The 16,541-nt window shown below is 33.0% G+C and overlaps 1 protein-coding gene across 4 annotated transcripts in view; it reads right to left on the reverse strand.

Moving 5' to 3' along the window:
- The window catches only part of CERT1 (ceramide transporter 1), a 119,800-nt gene that overhangs the window by 100,830 nt on the left and 2,429 nt on the right, over positions 1–16,541 (reverse strand). For all 4 annotated transcript variants that reach the window (XM_074359970.1, XM_074359966.1, XM_074359959.1 and 1 more), the window contains one exon: positions 13,251–13,385. In XM_074359970.1, coding sequence (XP_074216071.1) covers positions 13,251–13,385 — 135 coding nt within the window. The remainder of the gene's footprint in view (positions 1–13,250; positions 13,386–16,541) is intronic.

Below are 16,541 nucleotides of genomic sequence, written 5' to 3' on the forward strand. Positions count from 1 at the left end.
CTTTGAAAAGTTGTGGTTTAGGTTAAGCCCAGAGTAAAGACAGGCATTTGATAAAGGAAGGAGGAAAAGACATTGTATTCTAGATAATGGGGAATTCATTGTGCAATGTTAGGAGAGAATGTTAAGGTATCAGGTAGAAAAACAGCCAGGTTGGTACAAAGTATGTTCATTTCTTCTTAGAATTATTTCATTTCTGAGACAATCACTAAATCGTTTGTTTCCCAAAGTCTAAACCTTCTACATACATTGTCCATTCAGACTGCTAGCAGTAATAGCACAAATAATAGCATTTCTGTGCCTTTATGTATAACCACTTCATTGAGCTAAATGTTATATCAACTATCAAAGTCCAGAAAGAAAGCAGTTAAGAAAATTAGATGGAATAATTCATCAGTCATTGCATGTTTTACTTGAGCGCAGCTATTCTTCCTCTTTTTTTTTTTTTTTTTTTTTTTTTGAGTGAAAGTAGATTTATTCAGGGAGATACACACTCCACAGGGTTTGAGCCATCTTAGAGGCAAGAGAGAGAGGCCAGAGGCCCTGGGGTGTCAGGGTTGTTAGTACTTATGGACTTGGTAATATCATATACTGACAAGTGGGGGGATTATTCCAACTACTTTAAGGAAGGGTTGGATCCCCAGGAATTGGGCCATTACCCACTTCTTGGCCTTTTATAGCCAGCCTCATAACTGTTGTGGGTGTGTCATTTACAGCTATTCTTCTTGCTTTAGGAGAGTGTTTCTAAAACTTCAGCACACATCAGAATCATCCCCAGGGTTGATCAGGACAGAATGGTGGACCTCATAACCAGAGCTTCTTATTCATTAGGTCTGGGGTGAGGCCTGAGAATTTGAATTTCTAACAAGTCTACAGCTGATACAGATGCTACTGGCCTGGAGATCACACTTTGAAAACAATGTTTTCTGCCTATCTTCTTCTTATTTAATACTTTCTTATTTTGAAGTGGCATATCTTCCAAAAGAAAGGTTCATAGAACATTAATATGGCTTTTTATTTATTATGAGAATTTCAAACATGCAAAAATAAATAGGTTAATGAACCCCATAAACCACTATTCAGCTTCGACAATTATTTACTCATAGTCATTTCTGTTTCATCTGTACCCCCTACTAATTCATGTCTTACTAAACAGATTATTCTGAAGCACATTCAAAACATATTTCATTTGTAGGTATCTGATTATGCATCTTTAAAGCAGGATGTTTTTAAAAAGCCACAAGAAGTAAATTTTTAAGACCTTCCTATTTTAAAATGCTTTTATCTGCCCTTGTACTTCCTTAGTGGTTTGGCTAGATAAAGAATTCAGTGTTGAAAATATTTCTTCAGAAGAAGGCATGGTCTATTCCATGTTAGTTTCCAGGGTTATTCTTCAGAGGTCCACAGTTATTTTGTATCCTTATGTATCCTTATGCTTTGTTTTTTTTTTCCCTCTGGAAGCATCCAGAATCTTCTTCTCAGTGGTCTGACTCACCCCAAAATGGGTCTTTTACCTTTTTTTTTTTTTTTTTTCTTAATCCATTATGTTGGGCCTTCCTTGGCCCTTTCACTGTGAAAACCCATGTTCTTTATTTCTATAAGTTTTTCTTGCATTCTTTTATTGATGATTCCTTTCTTCTCTGTTCTCTCTACCTGAAGCTCCCTTTGTTCAAATATTAAAAATCCTGGATGACTCACTTAATTTTGTCTTTTCCCCTATTCACTATCCTTTTTTCTTTTTCTCTACTTTTTGGGGAGTGTCAATAATTCTATCTTCCAACCCTTCTGATTTTTTCATCACTGTAACCATACTTATAACTTCTAAGTGTTCTTTTTTGTCCTCTTCCTTTTTTATCGTATAGTTTTTTGGATAATTGATTTCAAATACTCTTATCTCTTTGAGAATACTAACAAATTTTCCTCTATTTTTTTTGGTGGAATATTTGAGTAATTTGTTGCCTAGTATTGCATTTATTCTCCTGATCTCTTTCATACTGAAAAATTTCCTCACATGCCTGCTAGTTATTGATTATTCATTTTTTAAAATGAGGGATCTAAAAGCTGACTGGAAGCTGTAAGACTACAGGTAGTTTATCAAAGATGGGCTTCACTGCAGGATAATCTGGTTGGGCTACTTTGTTGAGGGAGCTCTAATACTATTTTAGGTCTTTCCTCTTGAGCTAGTCAAATTCTCTAGAGAAGACTCCAGCAACCTACTGCCCTGAGGATAAAAGTTTGTTAGCTCATGTTTTGGGAGCCAAGTGGGAGACAGGAGTGGGATGGGGTAGAGTGAGGTCTCGGTATTCAGTCTGCATACTTCTTTTAATCCCCCTCTATTCAGTATGATTCCTTGCTTTCAATTTTTTTCTACGGCCTATTTCCTCACTCCCCAGCCCAGAAATCACTATTTTATCCACCCTAAAAAGATAAACCCACCATCTTTGGTCAAGTTGGGGGTGGGTTTATCACCCAACTGCCTACAGTTGTGGTAGAAAAATCTGGGGATGTAACTAACTGTTTTTTAAACTGATATTTGACTCATCTTCCTTATTTACAACTTCCATCCTCTCATTTCAAGAGTTATCTTGTACTGCTAAAGTACTGTATAATTATGATATAAATCTTGTTCAGTTTTCCCAACTCATAGTTTAGGATTTGGATTTCTCAGATCTAGTAACTCACTTAGCACTTGCCCATGTTTTCTAGCTTCTAAAATGCTGTCTTCTATTGTCTCCTCACCTGATTCTCCGTTTAAAAAATTTTCAACCCTTTTACTACTCTTTTTATGGGCAAGGATATAAAAGTAGATAAATCTTTACCTAGATGAATTTCCTAAATTTTTAAAACCCAAATGAAATGATGTGAAGTTTTTCACAGCAGGAGAAAACCTCACTTTACAAAACTGTGTTTATATATAAGTTTTCAGGACTTATTACCCAACCAGGTCTCCCATCCTCAAGACATTATTACTTTAGAGATATTACTTTAGAGACCACCTTAATTTCTGGATGAGCTTCAACTGGTCATGACTTCTTGGTCTCTTGGTTCCTTATAATCAATTTTTTAAATACTCTTTCTCTTTTTTAAGTAATAAATCCTCACTAGTGGGAAAGTGTATGTGTGTGTGTGTGTGTGTATTTATTTACTTACTTATTTATATAAATTTGAAATTTAAGAAAATTTTTATTATTTTTTCTTTTTGGGGGGATAATTAGGTTGGTTGGTTGGTTCGCTGGTTTGCTTGTTTGACTGTTTATTTTTTAGAGGAGGTACTGGGGAGGAAAGTATATTTTTAAAAGCAGTAATTGTTGGATAATATGTATTCTCTAACATGGGGACTTAAGAGAGTATCTCATTCTCTTTGTCAGCCATGGTTTCCTTCCTTAAATGAAGAAAGGACAGAGATCAAGCCTATATAGCACTTACTCCAAGGAAGAAACTCAACAGTAATACCAGCTTCCCTGGTGAATTCATTACATGTTGAGTTGTCAGCTTGTAATTTTAAATCTAAAGTTTTGTTGCTTTAATTAAATGGCAGAAAAAAGAAAAAAATTTTTTTAATTTTAAGAAATTTTGCCTCTGTATAACCTAGGAAAAAAACTAATAGTACTGCTGGTAACTTTGCAAAGTATTCTAAGAAATAAATAAGCTTCAAAGATTCCCAAGAATTCAGAGCAAAAAGTCAGCAAAATATACATTCAAAGAAGTTTTAAATAGAATTTATTTTCTAATGATAGTAACAAAAATCAATCTGTTAAGCTGGTAGAAAATATTTGCCAAATATACATCTAAAATTATGACATCGAGTATACAAAGACCCTCTATAACTCAACAATATTAAGAAGACAAACAGGGTTAGGAAGGGATAAATTTGGGAGTTCCAGATTTGAAAATGTTAGCCACTATATACAAAAATAGATTTAAAAAAAAAAACCCGAATTTCTTCTGTATAGCACAGGAACTATATTCAATACCTTCTAATAATATTAATCAAAAAGAATATGAAAACGAATATATGCATGTATATTCATGACTGAGACATTGTGCTGTACACCAGAAAATGACATTGTAACTGCACTTCAATAAAAAAAAGAAAAAAAGACAAACAGAAAAAAGATTTGAACAGACACATCACCAAAGAGATATAAATAACAAGCAGGTAAAAAGATGTATAACATCATCTGTCATTAGGAAAATGCAAATTGAAACCACGTGAGATATCACTATACATCTACTAGAATAATTAAGATAAAAAACAAAAAAAAAACAAGTATTGACAAAAATGCTGAGCAACTGAAATTCTCTTACATTGTTGGGAGAAGTACAAACTGGTACTGCCACTTTGGAAAATAGTTTGGCAGTTTCTCATAAAGTTAAACATACACTTACAATATGACCCAGCAATTTCATTCCTAGGTACCTATCCAAGAGAAATAAAACATGATCTTTACACAAAGACCTGTTTAGCAGCCTTACATATGGTAGCCCAGAGGATATAGCCCAAGTGTAGAGGGCATGCTTAGCATGCACAAGGTCCTGGGTTCAACCCCCAGTACCTCCTCCAAAAATAAACAAACATATGGTAGCCCAAAACTGGAAATATAAATCTGTCAACTGGTGAATAGATAAACAAACTTTGATACATCTATACTGGGGAACAGTACTCAGTAATAAAAAGGAGTAACTTAGGAATACATGCAACAACATGGATGACTCTCAAAAGCTTTGCACTAAATGAAACGCCAGACAGCAAGAGCTGCATACTGTATGATTCCATTTACACAACATTTTAGAAAAGGTAAAACTATAAGAACTGTGGTTGCCAGAGACTAGGGATGGGGCAGTAACAAAGGCGCAGGAGAGAACTTTTTAGGGTGTTGAAAATTGTCCATATTCTGAGGTAGTGATCACATGACCACATACATCTATGAAAATTATAACCGTACACTTAAAAGGGGTGAATTTTACTGAGTGTAAATTATACCTAAATAAATCTGACTTTTAAAAAGTTAAATAAAAAGTTCATCTGACTTTTAAAAAGTTAAATAAAAACAATAGTGGAACAAGGAAAAACAGGAGCATGCAGAAAGCATATAAAGAGTTAACTGTTTATATATTAAATATATATATATGTACACACACACAAATTTTTTAAAGTTGTGAAACAACCATTTGGTAGAAGGATATTGCTTGCAAGAAATGCATGAGAATTTGTTCAAATATGACATGTCATATATCCTGCCTTTAAAAAGCCACTTGCATCTTTGTCCAGCTTTAATAAAAGGCTTTGCCAGCTTCTCCTCTCTTCTTTTAAAACTGCACGATTTCTAAAACAAACATTTCACAAAATAAACTTATATCTGAGTGCCAACTATGTTGCCAAGAACAAAAGTATAAGTGCTTTTATGTTATTTCACTTAATACACAAAATCATTTCACCCTTAAATCTTGTACTCCCATCTTTAACCAGTTAAGAAAGTGAAGCTCAGAGAAATTTAGTCATCTACTCAAAGGTACCTTTAGCCATAAGAAGCAGAGCCAAGATCTAAATCCAGGTTTGACTTCAGAGCCCAATGATGATATTTTAAGCACTTTGGAAATTAAGATAAAATGCTAAATGGTGTTGTGATAACTGGACAGTTGCATACAAATCAATGAAGTTAGAATACTCCCTCACACCATACACAAAAATAAACTCAAAATAGCTTAAAGACTTAAACATAAGACAAGACATTATAAACCTCTTAGAAGAAAACATAGGCAAAACTTTATCTGATATAAATCTTAGCAATATTCTCCCAGGGCAATCTACTGAGGCAATAGAAATAAAAGCAAAAATAAACAAATGGGCCCTAATTAAACTTAAAAGCTTTTGCACAGCAAAGGAAACCAGAAGCAAAACAAAAAGACAGCCTACAAAATGGGAGAAAATACCTGCAAAAGATAAGACTGACAAGGGTTTAATTTCCAGAATATATAAACAGCTTATACAACTAAATAATAAAAAAACAAAAAACCCAATCCAAAAATGGGCAGAAGACCTAAACAAGCAATTCTCCAATGGAGACATACAAATGACTAATAGGCACACGAAATGCTCAATATCACTATTAGAGAAATGCAAATCAAAACTACAATGAGGTATCACCTCACACTTGTCAGAATGACCACCATTCAAAAGACCATGAACAATAAATGCTGGAGAGAACGTGGAGAAAAGGGAACCCTCCTAGACTGTTGGTGGTAACGTAGTTTGGTGCGGCCATTATGGAAAGCAGTATAGAGATTCCTCAAAAGACTAAAAACAGACTTGCTATTTGATCCAGCAATCCCACTCCTGGGCATATATCCAGAGGGAACCTTAATTCAAAAAGATACATGCACCCCAATATTCAAAGCAGCAGTATTTACAATAGCCAGGTCATGGAAACAACCTAAAAGTCCATCAACACAGATGACTGGATGAAGAAGTTGTGGTGTATGTATACAATGGAATACCACTCAGCCATAAAAAAGAATAAAATAATGCCATTTGCAGCAACATGGATGGACCTGGAGATTGTCATTCTAAGTGAAGTAAGCCACAAAGAGACAGAAAAACACCATATGATATCACTTATATGTGGAATCTTAAAAAAACTTATTTACAAAACAGATTTACAGACATAGAAAACAAACTTAAGATTACGGGGCAGGGAAAGGGATAAATTGGGAGTTTGAGATTTGCACATACTAACTACTATATATAAAATAGATAAACAACAAGTTCATACTATATAGCACAGGGAACTATATTCAATATCTTGTAGTAACTCGTGGTGAAAAAGAATATGAAAACGAATATATGTATGTTCATGTATGACTGAAGCATTACGCTGTACACCAGAAATTGATACATTGTAAACTGACTATATTTCAATAAAAATATTTTTTAAAAGATAAAAAGATGATAAATAAAAAACACTAAATATGTACAGTACAGGGAATTATAGCCATTATCTTATAATAATTTTTAATGGAATGTAAGCTGTAAAACTCTGCTGTACACCTGAAACTAATGTTGTAAATCAGCTGTGTCAATTAAAAAAAAATACTACATAAAAATTGGTGTCTGTGAAGCTTAAAAGGCCTCCAGAAAAACTAAGAAAACAAGCCTCTTGCTATTTTAAGCACACAAATTTAGAAATTTTGTGTATTTCTTGCTTTAAGGAAACTTGAATGCTAAAACATGGACCATATTTATTACAAAGATTTAACAGAAGACAGTAATAGTAAATCACAAATTTTAAAGAGTTATAATTTGTAAGTATTTAACAGTCATGTTCCTGTAAGTCTAACATAAAATAAAATGTACTATATATGTATTTTTCCTATGCTCAATGACATGTGATAAAATAACATCAGGTGGGAATTGGGAGACTTGAGTTCTAGTCCTAACTCTGATACTTTTTGTTATGAGTTAAACTACATGCCCTCAAATTTAGATGTTGAAGCCCTAACTGCAAGTACTTCAGAATTTGAATTTATTTGGAAATAGGGTAATTGGAGATATAATTAGTTAGGATGAGGTCACACTGGAATAGTGTGATATGACTGGTTTCCTTATAAAGAGAAAATCAGGACACAGTCACATGCACAGGGAGAACGCCATGTAAACATGAATGCAGAGATCGGGATGATGCATATATAAGCCAAGTGATGCCAAAAATTACTAGCATACCATCATAAGCAACAGAAGGAAGCAACCCTGACATCATCTTGATCCAGACTTTAAGCCTCCAGAGCTGTGAGATAATAAATTTGTTGTTTAAGACATTGGTCAACAAGTTCAGTAAAGTTGCAGGATACAAAATACACAGAAATCTGCTGCATTTCTATACAGTAACAATGAAATATCACAAAGAGAAATTAAGAAAACAATCCCTTTTACCATTGTATCAAAAAGAATAAAATACCTAGGAATAAACCTACCAAAGGAGGCAAAAGACTTGTACTCCAAAAACTCTAAGATGCTGATGAAACAAACTGAAGATCACACAAACAGATGGAAAGATACACTGTGTTCTCGCACTGGAAGAATCAATATTTTTAAAATGACCATACTACCCAAGGCAATCTACAGATTCAACGCAATCCCTATCAACTACCAATGGCATTTTCCACAGAATTGGAACAAAAAACATTAAAAATTTTATGGAATCACTAAAGACCCAGAACAGTCAAAACAATCTTAAGAAAGAAGAATGGAGCTGAAGGAATCACACTCCCTGATGTCTGACTATACTACAAAGCTAAAGTAATCAAAACAATATGATACTGGCACAAAATCAGACACACAGATCAATGGAACAGGACAGACAGCCCAGAAATAAACCCGTCGACTTATGGTAAATTAACCTACAACAAAGGAGGCAAGAATACACAATGGAGAAAAAGACAATCTCTTCAGCAAGTGATGCTGGGAAAGTTGGCTAGCTGGATGTACATGAAATTAGAACATTCTCTAACACCATATACAAAAATAAACTCAAAATGGATTAAACACCTAAATGTAAGACCAGATACTCTAAAACTTCTAGAGGAAAACATAGGCAGAACACTCTTTGATGTTAAGTTGCAGCTACATTTTGTTGGATCCATTTCCCAGACTGATAGAATTGAAAGCAAAAATAAACAAATAGAACCTAATCAAACTTAAAAGCTTTTGTACAGCAAAGGAAACCATTAACAAAACAAAAAGACAACCTACGGACTGGGAGACTGGGAGAAAATATTTGCAAAGGATGTGACTGACTTAATTTCCAGAATATACAAACAGCTCATACAACTCAATAACAAAAAAACAAACAACCCAATCAAAAAATGGGCAGAAGATCTAGACAGACATTTCTCCAAAGAAGACATACAGATGGCCAACAGGCACATGAAAAGATTCTCAATATCATTAATTATTAGAGAAATACAAAACAAAACCTTCTAAAACTACTAAAACATGAAACTGATGAATAAATTTCTCTATAACCAACCTATAATAATAATAATAGGAATCCCATTTGCTTGGTAACTAAAGAAGTTCTGTAAGATACTAGCTATACAAAGTCAGATACTTAAGGTGAGACTTGGGACTATAAACTTTACTATTTCCAAAATCTCTACCTACCTAATTCCTGTAACATCTTCTAATCTCAGTAACTACAAACAAATCACTTCTTTTATTTTCACAAAAGGATCATAAGCAGTTTAAAGAATTGGTTGATGAAATATTAGCAATATAATTTTAAATATAGTACAAAAAGAAAGAAGAGACAGGCCAACTTAACAGAACAGAGTCCAGAAACAATCTCAAATACACATTGGAATGTAACATGTAATAAAGATGACATTTCAAACCAGTGGAGAATAGGTGAACTTTTCAATTAATAGTATTAGACTACAGGGTTAGTCATTTGGAAAAAAATAAAAAGCTAAATTCACACATCCCTCCTTACACTAAAATAACTCCCATAGGAATCAAAACTCAGATGTAGATGAAAAAATTGTAGCAAAAATATAACTACAGTTATACAGAGTTATAGTCTTTGAGGGGGGAATACATACCTAAACATAACTAAATACAGAAGCCATAAAGGAAAAGGTCAATAAGAGTATATAAAATTTCTTAATTTCTGTAAGGTTGAAAAAGATTATAAAACAAGAAAAGAAATAGACAACTGACAACCTAGGGAGGAAACATCTGCAATAAATATGACAAGTGGCCAAACATTATGATATAAAGAGCTTCTACAAATCAATAAATGAGAAAGAGATGAACAAATGATAAGAGGAGGAAGAAAATAAAAATGAGTTTATAAACATATGAAGTTACTCAACCTCTTGAATAAAAAACACAACTGAAAATAATGAGACACCATTTTTATCTAGCAGTTTGACAAATATTTTAACATTTGCCAAAATCTGACTTCCTCAGTACTTGAGGGTATGGGGAAACAGAGACATTCATGCACTATTGGTAGGAATGAAAAGCAGTAGTTTTGAAAGGGCATTTGACAATAACTATGAACAAATTTTAAAATACTACATATGTTTGTTTCAAAAGTGTTGTACAACAAATTTAAATAGGAACTAAATGTCCAAGAACAGGGAAGAGGCAGATACAAGATATGGTACAACCACATAATTCAGCAAAATGCAGTAAATGTCCAAGACATATTAAAAGAAAACAAAGTATAGAATGATAGGTTTAGTATGATACTATTTGTCTAAATGAAAATGAAGGATTTAAACAAATAAATGAGTATATAGGTATACATACTGTCTGCAATGACAGACCAAAAATTTAACTTTGGTTATTTCCTGAGTGTAAGACTAAGAATAAAGAGAAGTATTTTTAAACTTTCTCATGGCATGGATTATATTTTTTTACTATGGGTATTTTATTTAAACACAGAATTTAAAAAATAAATAATAGTTTAAATACTCCATAAACATTGTTTTTGACTGATGAAATACAATTAACATGTACTGAACATCTACTGTATTGTAGCAGGGACTGGACCTTCAGCAAGTAACTATTAAACCATAATAAAAATTCAGATATTCAACTTTCTACCTACAAACATTTATTTGACATACAGAAAGATCATTTTTCACAAAGTGACAGAGTACTGTTTTTCTTATTAACTTACTCCCAATCCCTTCACATTAAGAATTATTTCCAGGTAACAAATTCTCCCAGGAAATACTTTGTTTCTTGAAACTATTTCATTCAATGTATTATCACAGAGCTAAACATGATTTGAATAAATTAAAAATGACTTAATTGTTAAGCTAAAATAAGAGTGAATTTAACAATAAATTAGGTTCTATTGGAAATGGTAGGCTCAGATATTAGGTTCACCAACAAATAATATATATGTTAATGAATGGTTACAGTAAAGTCACAATTCTTCAAGTCCAGATTTCCTCAAACACGAATGCTACCAATTTCATAAGGATGCCCTGTGCACAAATTCAAGTTTACTCTCTCTTCAGAGATGAAATGCTACATATAATAGCCCATATTTAAGACAAAGGATATCTATTTAATAGAGGTTATTACATTTTGAAAATTTAACTCAAATACATACTCTGTAAACTTCATTCTGAGAAGTTCACTAAATTCACCTATATTTTGTAATTTCCTTGAAATATGTTAACAGTGAACCTGTGAACCCACAGAATAGGAACAAACTTGAAGGAGTTAAGGAATATAAACGCTTGGGTTTCCCCCTAACACCTGTTTCACTGTAGCAAAGACTAACTACCATTCAGATTCTGCTGCTTCATTTGTATTTTTTGACCTTATCTACCACCACATAGCCCAGTAAATACTTCCACTAGGTCCTTTCAAAGCTTCAAATTGTTACACTTTCCTATTCATTTCTTTGATTATGAACCACAATGGAAGTTCTGTATGCAAATAAAGATCTAACAACAAAAAATCTACAAAGAACTAATACATTGCTTTTTCACAAGCATATGCAATTTTAGTATTTATTAAAAATTTTCTTCTTTTCCCCAAGTAAGCCATGCACTAGTACCGCAGTCTATAATTTAAGACAAGATAACTATAACTCCACAGAAACTAGCATGGTACTCTAAGAATATTACTACTTAGGAAACAATGAAGATACAAAATTTCATTCCTCTCCATTTTCACATTACCAATCAATATGCTATTTTCAAAGAGTCAAACAAGCATTGTAACTAGCAAGCATCTAACATTATGCAAAATTAGGAAGGAGATGAACCAAGGAAAAACACTTTAAGATTATAAAGTATATTTCTATTCACAACTTTTTCTTCTAGCATAAATCTATCTCAAGAGAAATAAAACCCCAAATACTAAATATTAAATATAATTTTTAAAATTACATTATTACATACCACATACCAGTCAAAATAAAGTCTTTATGTTCAAACTATTTCTTTAAAATTGTCCCTAAGAATGGAGAGTAGTAGTTTCATTCTTAAAATTTCAAACAATTCCTATATAAGTTTTTCCAAGTCAATATTCAACTAAGCTTTTGTTTTCAAACTCTGAACATATAAGAGGGGCAGAATGTATGAAAATGATGGATTTCCTCAAATGTGTAACACAAACATATGTAAGTCACATTTAGACATCAACATAGATCCAAAATATACCATTTATTTTTATAAACAATATACGTTCTATCATAACATGAATTCTCTTTGAACATCAGTAAAATCTATGATTATTTTAACATACTCATTTTAGACTTTTAACTACAATAGCTCCCTTAACTGACCTCCATTTAACTAACCTGCCTTAATCAACACTTTTTTTTTCACCATTTATTAAATATGCCATGATATGCTGACCACTCTCAACTAGTATGCTAGTTTTTAGTATATTCAAGCACTTCTGTCCCACTAGTTGAGTCACCCATTTAACAAGTCAGCTGGTTGTTCCCAAACGTGTTTATGCCAGTTTACTTGCTATAGTCCTTACATAACTTAATTAAACATTTTGTAAGTCTAGGGAATACAAGTGCAAAGAGAGTTGTTTCTATGTAAACTAAGTTGAATGCCAGATAAGTAGAATGACTCAATAAAAGTGAGTCATTCTTTTAAAAGGTATTAAATTAAATAAAGGTGAGACATCTGTAAAATATTAGGGAAAAACATTAAAAGCTCAAAAGAGGAACTTATATTTAGAGCTTTTCAAAAGTATCTTTAAGCTTTTATTCCACTTCAGAGAATCAAAATTGGAAACTGCAAATTAGGAATTATGAATATGCTAATTTACAAAAGAATATCTCTCAATTCCACGTTCAAAGAGATACTGATAGCGCTACATCAAAAAGGTGGCAAATTAATTTAGATTTATATATTTTAGGTCAAAATTTTAAAATATTAAGATATGTATCTTTTTTATTTTCCTGCTTTAACTTTTTCAATAACTCACCAAGAAACTGTACCAGTTTCATCAGATATGAAGTCATCTAATATCTTTTTTTTCTGAAGCCCTTGTTTAAGGGCGTGCTGTAACCAACTAGATAAATACTACATGTCTATATAAAATAATAGTATGTTGTACTACTCTCTAAAATAACTTTATGGAAAAAAAGTATTAGACTGTATGCTCCACAGGAAAAGGATCTTAATCTATTCTGTTCGTAGACATATCCCAAGCACCCAGAATAGGTTTCTGGTGCATATTAGTTGAATGAAGGAGAACGAGTACTTACTGTGATGACAGCCTTGCTAAGACAGATAGATCCTCTGCAGCCATACTCTGTCTCATCTTCAGATTTGTAGTAACTCAGAGTGTTATTTTTCAAAACTACCCAACGATCCTGCCACCCATGAATGTAGTTTGTCCACTGAGGGAGAAGGAGAGAGGTGAACGGAAAAAATAAGTCAGTATTTTAGAAATGCAAACTTTCTGAAATAGCAGTCAACCTAATTTTAAAACAAAACGTGAAAAGTTCTAACTTTACTATAAACAGTAAACAAAAAAAAAATAGTGAAAAGTTAGGATTTTCTAGATTGTATATGATTTTCAGTAATTTTTACAAAACTGTAAATAAAATAGAAAGTAAATAAAATATACATTTTCTTTTAACATTTGAGGAATAAAACTGAAGCACATTTCAGGTAAAAATTTTGCTCTGTTTTCTGTATGCTTTCATCCTCCCCTCCTCACTATCTTCCTCATTCTTAAATTGTTTGGGTCCTTGCCATAATTAACATATTCAATAGGAAAGTACGTTTGGTAATAACAGTCTCTCATTCTCCTACACCAAGTACTACATGAAGTCTTCTTAATCAACAAGAGTACAAAGCCAATCATGGTCCAAACTCTTTTTGGTGTTAAGTTATTCCTACATGAAAATTTATGATGCTTATAACTACGTTAAAGTAAAAATAGTAGATCGTTAATCTTTAATAAGTCTTCATCAACCTTATTTTTAACTCCACAGAACTCAGTATTATGTATTTAAAAGTTAATTCATTTTCCAAGTTTCTCTGAAGATCTATTTTTCGAACTCAAGTAGTAATACAAACATAAAACTGGTTTTCAAAACCATCCTTGGTTATCCCCCACAACCCCACCAAAAATACCCAATCTTGGATTATCTTTTCCTAGTACCTATAAAAGGTTTCTGTGTTGCTCAAGCTTGGCTGCTGCACAGTTTAGATTACAATCAATAAACTTGCAAAGGCAGAAATGTAACCTCTACGGGAATTCTTGTTATTGCATATTTTTATGCTCTGGGTTTTAAGCACACACAATTCCAAAAACAATCTGACAAAAAATAAATCTAAATGGATTGCTAAAAATATACTGAATTGGCTTAGAGAAATCTTTACTTTCCTATTGCCTAATTCAACAAGTTTGAGATGGTTCAGCTCTTCAATCTTCTAAATTCCATCATTACAACCCCTCCCTGAGAGCTTATCTGTGCTGGTAATTTAATTCATTCTTTCCTAAGGGCTTTCTAATCATTATTTCCTTATTTTTAACTCCCTGTGGTTTGCCACCACTTAAGACATCAACTGGAAATGATAATGGTTACTATACAAAACTGAATTTACCTTCCCCTATAAGGTGCACTTCCTCCCTCTATTCCTATTTCCTTGGCTATACTGCCACTTCCAGTCACTCAGACTCAAACCTGGCTCTGGGTTCCTGGCTCAGGGTATGGACAGGGGAATAGATACATTATCAGAGAGACTCAACTACTTAACTATTCCTGTGAGGAGTTTTGAAAAGTTATTTAACTTTTTCTAACTTCAGTTTCTTTGCTCTGTCATTTGAATGGCTGGATAAAATCGTGAATATACCTACTATATTCATAGGAGATGCTAAACACCTGACTGTTTCTTCTTAATCTTTATAGCCCATCACCAACTCCTATTTGTCTTTTCTTCATATTAAACCCTTAAATATGACTCCTCCTCTCTATTTTCAAGTAATCCAATCAAATTATCAGGTTCCTAGATTCCTGAGAAGGCTTTAAAATCTTACTTTTGGTATCATCTGCTTTTTAATTTCAAAACTTACATAATCTTATTTATTAGGCATATTTTCCTTACTTATCTTACATATTAACCTCACAGAGCCTCCAGCTCCAAAACTTACAGGAACAACTCTCCATTGCCTATAATACGAATTGTTAGACTGGCATAACTTAACCCTACCTCACTTCCAATTACTGCCTCTCAGAAGGCTAGTTAACTGTGTGATTGTAGTCAAGTTACTTATCCTCTCTCTTTGTCAAACTCCACCTCTTAGTTGTTTAAACAAGAATAGACTTAGAATACTGCGAGGCATGCAGTATTTTCTCAGTTAGAGGCAGAGTTATGCATAGCTAATGAAGCTTAGAAATCTTCAGCAATGCTCACTTGAACAGACTCCATTCAGAGTGATAGAAGGGGCCCCAGCAATTGTGTCTATAATTTTATATTTTTTTCTTATACAGAACCCAATAAATTATATAAACTTCAGGACCCTTTACTCAGAAAATATGAACTCCCATTCATGGTCAGTAGACAGATTTTTGCCTTTCTCTACCCTCATGACATTCCCTCACTCTTCTACTTTTAACAGAGACAAGGCAATTTGTAGACACTGCAGAAGAATCAAAAATTCCTGTTCCCAACAGTCCAGCAAGCATAAATTCAAGAGAAAAAAATGCATTTATAGTAAGAGTCAGAAGCAAGTTACTAATAAAACACTATAGGAATTCAAGGGAAGGAGCTCTGGTATAATTGGAAAATAAGAAAAGACTTCAAGGAAAGAACAGTTGAGATGGACTCTCGAGATGGATAGAATTTCAGCCAATAGTTAGGTGTGTGGAGAAAAAGATAAGGTAAAAAGATGGAGGGAATCCAGAAGAAACTGAATGAGATTTATTTTATCCAGGCTTAGCTGCTCTCAAGTCCTACTAAGGCATGAATCTTTTCCCATCCACAATCATCCTGATAGTTGTTATAACCACCTACAATTATTGTCTATCCAGTATTTTTGGAACCTATATGCCTAAGAAGCAAGTCTGTAGAAAATAGGCTACATATAATAAGAAACTTTGGGCTGGTGTATTTCTAATACAAGTTTACCTCCCAGTCCACCATTCCGAATTCACTCCACTAGCGGAGTAGGGGTGGAGGGAACAAGACAAGTTAGTATTGGGACTTAAGTACATTACTTAACAGAAGGAAAAGAACAAATGCTGAGTTCTAACTCTTGTTTAAATTATCAGGTGAATGCAAAGGCTCAAAATATATACGTAATTTAAATTTAAAAATATGCACTCAATATAAAATATTCTTGATCAAAAAGCTTCCAAAAAACATTATATGTAAGCACAAATTGTTAAATTTCAGGGAAATTCCTTCATAGCTGTTAATAAGAATACCAAAACCTACATCCCTGTTGAGTCTATGTATGCAGCAACATTGAAGTTACTTACCTACCAAAGAAGAGGTCAGATACTACATTTCCATGCACTTAAACACCAAGGAGACACTCTATT

The sequence above is a fragment of the Camelus bactrianus genome, chromosome 3 (assembly GCF_048773025.1).
Source record: "Camelus bactrianus isolate YW-2024 breed Bactrian camel chromosome 3, ASM4877302v1, whole genome shotgun sequence".
NCBI classification, from domain to species: Eukaryota; Metazoa; Chordata; class Mammalia; order Artiodactyla; family Camelidae; genus Camelus; species Camelus bactrianus.